The sequence below is a fragment of the Paramisgurnus dabryanus genome, chromosome 10, assembly GCF_030506205.2.
Source record: "Paramisgurnus dabryanus chromosome 10, PD_genome_1.1, whole genome shotgun sequence".
In the NCBI taxonomy this organism is placed as follows: domain Eukaryota; kingdom Metazoa; phylum Chordata; class Actinopteri; order Cypriniformes; family Cobitidae; genus Paramisgurnus; species Paramisgurnus dabryanus.
Window position 1 is genome coordinate 13,113,006 of NC_133346.1, and position 9,145 is coordinate 13,122,150.

Below are 9,145 nucleotides of genomic sequence, written 5' to 3' on the forward strand. Positions count from 1 at the left end.
ACACAAAAAATGAAATAAAATAAAATAAATTAAAAAATGAAACCAAACGGGTGATTCTCATGAAATCCAGATTTAGAAGGTATCCAGCATCAGAATTTTTAAAAAGCCCTTGAAGCCATTTTTTTGCACATATATATGATTAAGGTCTGAACTTACTATAATCATTATTTTTAGAGGATTTAAAACATTTTTTATAGAATTATTTAAATTTTTTAGATTATCATTATCAAAAATTATCATTACCGCAACATGATATTACATTAAATATTTGCATTTACAAACTCATGTTTTATCTGGAGAGAAAAAATAAGAACTGCCTACCTGGTAGCCATCTTGAGTGTTACAGTATGTCCCTTTCAACAACTTTCTTTTTTTTAATGTTAGTTCCTTTAGGGCTTAAACAATGATTGAGAATTGTTGCGGAGGATGATAAATTTTTTTTAGGACACATTTATATTCCTTATTATTGTCTCTACATTTACCAATGATCACCAAATACCACATGTTTCTTTACTGTACATGTTTATAGTATAGCATGCACTGAAGCTTTTTATTTTTTAGATTATTTAATTATAAATATTTCCATGTCAAAGAACCAAAATCCAGTCATGGACACGTTGCGGTGATGAAAATTTTCCCCTTAAATGTGGAAAAAACAACAAAATTGGTTTGTATGATGTCATTTGAAATCATGTGGAAAAGGAGTATGAAGAGATGTTTATAACTGCATGCTTCCTATTTTGATAGCATTTACTTTTTTTTATCAGCACCTCATAAGTCTAATTTCGCGAGAATCACCCAAACACCCTGTAATAACTTTTGACTTGTAACAACATGTAACCAAATTTTTGTTTATTTTGGCTTAAAGTGGGCTACTAATAGCTAGAATATATTGGGTCTAAGGTGAAATTATGGCTATTGCTTGCTGGGAAGAATCGTTATTGATCTTTAGGAAAAAGAAATCATGAGTGACTTTAATCACTTTAAAGGAATAGTTCACCCAAAAATTTTAATGCTGTCATCATTTATTCACTTTCATGTTGTTACAAAACTGTATGCATTTCTTACAAAGGGTGATATTTTGAAGAATGTTCATAATCAAACCAATCAGAAGCCCCATTGACTACAATAGTATTCTTTTTCCTACTATGGAAGTCGATGGGGCATCTGTTTGGTTTGATTACAAACATTCCTCAAAATATCTTCCTTTGTGTTCATCAAAACAAAGAAATGTATACAGGTTTGTAACAAGATGAGAGTAAATGAGAATACTATCCCTTTAATATCTCTGTTGTTTGCTATTTTATAGCTGTGTGATCTTGTTTTTATGACCAGTTGTCTCATACTGTATATTGTCTGTTTTTATTTCTTCTAAAGAAATTTCAGAGTAACATCTGGGACAAAGTACATACTTGAAAAAGATACATAAATGAAACATAACCAAGATTACATAACCAGGCGATGAAGGCCATCCATCAAAGCATCAAAATATTTCTCTGAGAAAGGCCCAACTAAAATTAACTAAAAGGTGCATATTTGGTTAATATTTTATTTGCAATTCATCACAAGTACTAAATTTTGGTCAGTTCTTCTCAATGATATCCATCGTACATTTCAGTATAATGATGTAAGGCCCACTGTGTAAGCTTGTCCATTCCATTATTTTTCTTTCTGCACTCGTTGCCCTTCACACTCACAATGTGCACTTAACTATGTTAACTATTCAAAAAGTACTGAGTTTGATGTCAAAAAATGTTTTTACTGTTTAGCATCACTAAAAAATATAAATCATTTGCATGTGTGTCTTCCCATTTCATTAGAAGGGGATGTAATGCAATAGAAGAAAAAGTGTGGTGTACTTCTTCAAGCCATGTACATCTGGTGTATAATATGTACAGAATGAATGAATAAGACAAAAGTGATCTCATTTTGATTTGTGGTATATGATGTACGAAAATAATTTCATTAGATGTACAAGCACAACGTCGAAGATGAACAATTATATTTTTCTTGGTTGTGACAATGCTGTTATTAAATGAATGAAACCTAGTAAATATTGGCAAATCTGTACAGAACAGCCCGTGACGTCTAATTCATTGCAACAACTGTATTTACTTACTATGTACACAGATGTGTTTGCTGCACTCATTGCAAATCAGCCGTATCTATTTCCAATCTATATTGTTGTTAATTTAGTTAGCTTAATTCAATTTCACATACAGTATGGGAGAAGCTCGAGTTATCATTATTGGATATTTATCCTGTTCTGATCCCGGTAGTGTTGCCTATCCAGAACATATATCTAGAGATACGGGTATAGACGCCGTACTTTCCTTCTTTGGCACACTCCTCCCCCCAGCTAATGATGCCTGTGAGGAACCATGTGTTTTGATAACGGGTAGCATGGGGTCCACCGCTGTCGCCTTGGCAGGAATCCTTGCGTACAGTATTGTATCCAGCACAGAACATGAATTTGGAAATGGTGTCAGTGCTGCTACCTTTGCACTCTGTCCTGTCCACATAGGGAACCTCCACCTTTTGGAGGGTGTTGGATTCGATCCCTCCAAATTTCAGCCTTCCCCAGCCGCTCACCAAAGAGTTTTGTGCGCTCTTAAGCAGGTTCTCTGTGAAGTCTTTGGAGCCCAGGCAGATGGGCAGGGCGTAATCTGAGAATGTGACGGGCGTCTTGAGCTTCAAAAGGGCGATGTCGTGATTGTAGAGATTACGTTGAGAGCTGTAACGTGGGTGAATGTGGTACTCAGCTATGTAATGATCACTCTCTTTTCCTTCGTTCTTCGTGATGTCATGTTCCCCTTAAGAAATACAACATACCAATATAGGTGTCATTTACTATGTGTGTGACATCATGTTCTTACTGTGGCCTTATTTTTAAGTACAATCAAATTGACTTTACAAGTCATCTTAATTTATTTTTATACATTTTTGATTTGATGAGTTGATATCATTTATAAAAACAAGTTAAAGTTGCTTAACTTAAAGTATTAGTCCATTTTCTAAAAAAATCCAGATAATTTACTCACCACCATGTCAACCAAAATGTTGATGTCTTTCTTTGTTCAGTCGAGAAGAAATTATGTTTTTTGAGGAAAACATTCCAGGATTTTTCTCATTTTGATGAACTTTATTGGACCCCAACAAGTAACAAGCAGTTTCAAAGGACTCTAAAAGATCTCAAACAAGGCATAAGGGTCTTATCTAGCGAAACGATTTTCATTTTTGGCAAGAAAAATACAAAATATGCACTTTTAAACCACAACTTCTCGTCTTCCTCCGGTCCTGTGATGCGCCAGTGCGACCACACGTAACACGTTATGTTAAGTGTTGGGGTCCATTAAAGTCTACTAAAATGAGAAAAATCCTGGAATGTTTTCCTCAAAAAACATAATTTCTTCTCGACTGAACAAAGGAAGACATCAACAGTTTGGATGACATGGTGGTGAGCCAATTTGGTTTTAAGAAAATGGACTAATCCTTTCATTTAATAAGTGAAAACGCTGTAAAAAAGATTTGTTAGTTCAACTTAGAAAATTAAGTTACCTGGTTACTTTACAAATTAAAGTTAATTTAACTATAGTTTAATATTAGTTAACTCAAAATAAAAAAGATTTTTGTGTCAAATTAACATTATTAAGTTGAATTAACTAAAAATTTTAACTAGGTAACTTACTTTTTTAGGTTAAACAACCAATTTACAGTCGTAAGTTGTACAATTACTTACAATGACAACTGGGCAAAGCCAATTCGATTGTATTTAAACATTTTAGGCAGCAAAAAAAAAGTTTACAGTGCATAATAAAATATGAATAAATCTTTAATAAAAGTAAAACATGATCCGAAGTATTAAATTACTGTGCAAATTTGTCATCTTAACTTAATATTTGACTAGTGATGAGTTGCTACAGTATAGCTTATAAAAACAAGTTAAAGCTTGACATAAAGTTGATGAACTAAATTTTTAAGTTTAAAAAGTGTAAAACATGTTGATATGACTTAATGATCATATTTTACAGTGTAATGAGACACTATTTCAATAATAAAATAATAATAATGTATTGCAGTGTAGGACATCACTTTGTTGTTCACTTTGTTGGCGGCTGGTGACTTCTTTTTCGAGGACTAACGATGCGAAGCTTGTCACAAGATGTATTTAACCCATCGTGTGTGTGGCTCGTCATGTCAAATATGTGTCCGGTACATCATGTAAATTAATGTGCTTTACGTCTCATGTCAAAATATGAGTCTGCTGCAGTGGCTTAAAAAAAAGCTCACGTTTGCAATATACTCGCTTAATCATATGTGTAATTAGAGTTTTTTTTTTATATATATATATTTTTTTGGGCCATTTTTTGCCTTTATTGATAGACAGTAGTTGTAGGAGACAACAGGAAAGTAGAGGGTGGAGAGAGGGGTATGGGGTCGGCAAAGGACCTCGAGCCGGGATTCGAACTCGGGTCGCCGGAAGTGCGTTTGCACCATATGTCGGAGCGCTGCCCACTACGCCATTGGCTCCGACGTAATTAGAGTTTTTATTGTTAATTTAGTGTCTTGCAAGTATTTTGTAAACGTGAGCGTCTCTTTTATCATAAGCGGTTTTGACGTGTATGCAGCAGGCAGGTATTGTGACAAGATGCATGATGCACATGGTTCACATGACGCAACACACTCATATTTTTAATTTGCGCCCATTGGAAGACAAGTCAACGGCCGCCACTGGTTGTTATGCTGCAATACAGGCCATCTTACCTGCTCTAATGATGAAAGTTCCGATCTTTCCCTCAACACAGTGGGCAGCTGTAATGATCCACTCTTTATTTAGGAGAGATCCACCGCAGAAAGCAAGTTTAGTCACCTTGTTCATAAAAACCACCTGCCAACAGGACAGAGACATAAACCATGCTGCACATGTGTTCCTCAAAGATGAAAGGTTTCAGATAGGGCGGCTTTAATTTGAATGTCATATAAACATATAATTTACTCTAACGCACCTGGAGTTTGAAAGCTTAAGAGTGGTTTGCTTATATAGACATTTAATTTTTTTACCTGCCATGGAATCTCTCCTGGTATCACCTCATTGCCTCCAACAATGCGAAAGCCATTATTCGTTTTATTTGTGTCAGTTTCCAGTGTAGCATTATGAATGGTTGCATTGGGATTGCTCTCTGTTGTGTTGAGCTCTGTTGTATTGACATGATCGACTGAGTGAATCTGATTTCCATCCTCAGCACTGATAAGGGCCCTTGTGTTGAGAGATTCAGCAATAGTCTTTCCAAGGAGTCCACATGGGTACGGCCCTATAAAGACATAAGGTGTAACTGAAAGCCAGATCTAATACAACGACACAATATGTTAAAGGGATAGTTCACCCCAAAATGAAAATTCTGTCATCATTTACTCACCCTCATGTTGTTACAAACCTGTATAAACTTCTATGTTCTGGTGAACACAAAGGAAGATATTTTGAGAAATGTTTGTAACCAATTGTTTGTGGACTCCATTCACTTCCATAGTAGGAAAAAAGAACACTATGGAAGTAAATGGGGTCCATGAACATTCCTCAAAATATCTTTCTTTGTGTTCATCAGAACATAGAAATTTATGCGGGTTTGTAACAACATGAGAGTGGGTAAATTATGACAGAATTTAAATTTTTGGGTGAACTGTCCCTTTAAATATGTTTGCTAAAGTCAGAAAGTTGTTATAAATGTTACAAATGTATTGCTGAAACATGAACCTATGTGGTACTAAATTTTGGAGTTACAACGTTAAAAAGTTTCCTCACATTTCTATGTATGTTCATGACAAATGTGTTAGGGGCGGGGCCATGATCAGTGGCTCCAGAGTGTCATCGAGCCATCGTTTTAGCCCCGCCCCTAACGCATTTGCAAGCGATATTTGAAAGAGACAGGCAGGTTTCCCGCGAGTGGCCGTGGTTGTAGCGCAGACAGCGGACACGCTCCCAGTGTTTGAGATCAGTGAATCTGGCCTATTTTTCCAAGATTTAAATTTTTTTTTTATTTACTCATTCATATTTTTCCGTGACGTGACAAACCGAGAACACATTTAATATACAATTAAAGGTAAGATTAACCCCTTCATCTTGATTTGGTCATGATAGTTCTATAGACCATGGTTCCCAAACCTTGGTTAACTTCAAATTTAAGGACCTTTCAAGGACTTTCCAGGTCCAATACCCTCAAATTCAAGGACTAAATGTGGGGACACATTTCAAGTGAGAGCAAGATTACATTGTGTTACCTTTAAAGATACATTGTTACAGTTCCCTTTGGAGGGAACTCGCGCTATGTCACTTTGGGGACGCCTCCAAGGGTAAGTGTGTCTGAATGTGTATATCAAATTCAACCAATGGTGAGGCTTAACGACAAAGACAGGGTGACGCGGGAGACAGAAAGTATATCGCTATCTGAAATATTGCCAAAGATGGTGTTAAAGGGACGCAGGAAGAATGGCAGGGGAAATGCAGCGCCTCGTTCCCTTCTTGGGGAACAATAGTTACATACGTAACCCAAAACATTTTCATGTGTCAAACATATCTATGCAAAAAAGCATTTTGGTATGAATCAACATTCGCATACCGAAGATATAAGCATTTAAAGCGAACAGTTCAGTACGTTTACTTAAAAAGTCTAGAATTTTTATGATATTATCCTACACTACACAGGGAATTATATGGTTTTTTCCCCAGAAATCTTCTTGCATAAAATAGATTCAAACACTTTCAATGACCTGTATCTATGTATGTATATTTTCAAAAACTTCCCAGGGCCTTGAATTTTTTTCCCCAGATACACAAACTTTCAAGGATTTCAAGGACTCGTGGGAGACCCACACTTGATATTGGTTTTATTACAGTAAGTGAAGGGATTTGCTGCTCCAATAATCTATGCTGACATTAGGGACCCTAATCTAGATAACATGTAAAAAGTGTATATGGATTTAGTACCTGTAGGTTCACAGGTCCTGCCGTCCAAGGCCAGTTTGTAACCATCAGCACAGTCACACACCACTCCATAGATTTTATCCACAAAGCATAAATGCATGCAGCCTCCATTATTTACATTACACTGCTTTGTCACTTCTGCACCATAAAAGTGAGTGAACCATAGAATACAAAATGTGGTTTTATCAGAGAGAATAAACACCAATGCACTAAAGGTTAAGAATATCCTGAAAAATAACTATAAAACATGGTAACACACAATAAGGCAATAAGGTTGTATTTGTTAACCTTAATAAATGCATTAGCTAACATGATATACATTCTTATTGTGAAGTGTTACCAAACCTACACTGTATAATTTGGCATTCTTGATAATAGATTAAAGTAGCTAAACTATCATTTAAATTGTGATAATATAAAAATATATAAAAAATTACCATTACTCAAAATGAATAATACAAATAGCTCAATGTGACCATCATTGATCTTACCTAACTCACAGTTCTTCCCAGTAAAGCGAGCTGGACACCAGCAGGTGTAACTGTTCATACCATCCTCACATTTCCCACCATTCTCACAGGGTGATGACTGGCACTGGTCTCCATCTGATGGGGCAATGATCATTATGTCATCATCATCACTTATACTTGTGCAGACATTCAATCATCACCAGACATTTGATAGAGAAATAAGAGTGTCTGAGAGATATAGAAACAAATGTTTGTGCTTACCTTGATAACTCATCCAAAATTGCATCTGTATCAGAGAAAAAATAACTCTTACAATTTTTTTTTACTTGCATTTGTAAAGATTGATGTGTGTTTTTGCTATACTCACGGTTTTTTCCTGGTCCTCAAAGACTTCTCTTGCCTCCTCAAAACTACAGCGTTCTTCAATACATTCCCTCTCCAGATTATCTTTGCTCGCTTCTTCAAACATACCTGTGTTGTAGCGTTTCTGTCTCTTCAGTAGAGAGCCCGCTTGCTCTCTTGGCAGAAACACAGCTACACAAAGAAATCACAAACAGCAATGTCTCTTTCTTGGATGCAGATGTATTATAATCTCTTAATAGCGTTGAGGTACACTCTTAAAATGCTAAACCAAGTGCTAAACAATGCCATAAAAGAAAGATTTTTTGGGACCAGGCGAGTCTGCAACACAACGTATAAATACTTGTTTTACAGTATACTCATGGACGCGACTAGAAGCAACTACATAAACCTCATTATTTAACTTAAAAATTCCAGAAACAGACAGAATTGGCCAATGGTCTTGCCAGGCTGAACAACCTTGTCAATTTTATTACTAACCATATAATTCAAATAAAACAATAGTATTAGGTTACTGTAAGTTAGGGTGGTTTTTAATTTTTAATTTTTGCTAGTGCAGGACTGATGTTACACAAAAGGTTGCGTTTGAATTACAACATAAGAACGTAAATGGTTCCAATCAGATTCAAACATTTTGACACGACATATTGCATCTAAAACTCAGTTAAAATCCCATAGATTGTTTTTCTTTTCTGACACAATACATTGACTCGCTTAAACTAAAAAAGTATAGTTCTTTAGTGTGTGTTAAAACCGACATTTCCCTGAAAAATGTAACTTGTTGATTAGATATGATATAAAAATACTTTACATATATGATAAATTATTGTTTACATACCTCCAGAAGCAAACCAGCTTTCACAAAGCAAAACACATATTAAAACAATAGGAAATATTTTGTCCATTTTCTCTGTGCTGATTTCCCCTCAAATGTTTTCCAACAGTCTAAAATACCTTCTTGATCTGCTCCAAAGTTCAGGACAAATGTGTTTGCACATTATGCAAACAGATATGTCATTCTGTGTGTGTGGGTTTTTTTTAGTCTGAACCTCCAGGACTTTGTTGATCCTTGTGCTTCCAGTAAATAATTGTTTCCTATATATATATATATATATATATATATATATATATATATATATATGAAGATTTTAACAGTATTTTATTTTATTTTATTATTATTTATTTGTTGTACAGTATTTCGTTTAAAGTTTGTATTTCGTGACCTTGTACCATTTTATGAATTAGTAAAATGGATAATATTTGCGTAGATACTTACGTGCAACATCTACAGTCATGAATGACATTTAATGATTCACAAAACTAAAGAGTGACACAC

The 9,145-nt window shown here is 35.1% G+C and overlaps 1 protein-coding gene across 1 annotated transcript; it reads right to left on the minus strand.

The window, feature by feature from the left end:
- Positions 1 to 1,346: 1,346 nt before the first annotated feature.
- On the minus strand, positions 1,347 to 8,808 carry f9b (coagulation factor IXb). Its single transcript, XM_065258051.2, has 8 exons — positions 8,648 to 8,808; positions 7,817 to 7,983; positions 7,711 to 7,735; positions 7,471 to 7,584; positions 6,983 to 7,117; positions 5,062 to 5,312; positions 4,765 to 4,888; positions 1,347 to 2,813 (listed from the first exon to the last, which is right to left on the minus strand). Exons 1-8 carry the CDS (start codon positions 8,712 to 8,714, stop codon positions 2,257 to 2,259), a joined length of 1,440 nt encoding a protein of 479 aa, XP_065114123.1. The 5' UTR covers positions 8,715 to 8,808; the 3' UTR covers positions 1,347 to 2,256.
- Positions 8,809 to 9,145: the final 337 nt, after the last annotated feature.

What these genes read in the sequence shown, in the direction of transcription:
- f9b (XM_065258051.2), bottom strand. Translation starts at nt 8,714, where the DNA reads ATGGACAAAATATTTCCTATTGTTTTAATATGTGTTTTGCTTTGTGAA. An exon ending in AAGCTGGTTTGCTTCTGGAG is followed by an intron (nt 7,984 to 8,647) that starts GTATGTAAACAA and finishes TTCTTTGTGTAG; the next exon opens with CTGTGTTTCTGCCAAGAGAG. An exon ending in TTGAGGACCAGGAAAAAACC is followed by an intron (nt 7,736 to 7,816) that starts GTGAGTATAGCA and finishes TCTCTGATACAG; the next exon opens with ATGCAATTTTGGATGAGTTA.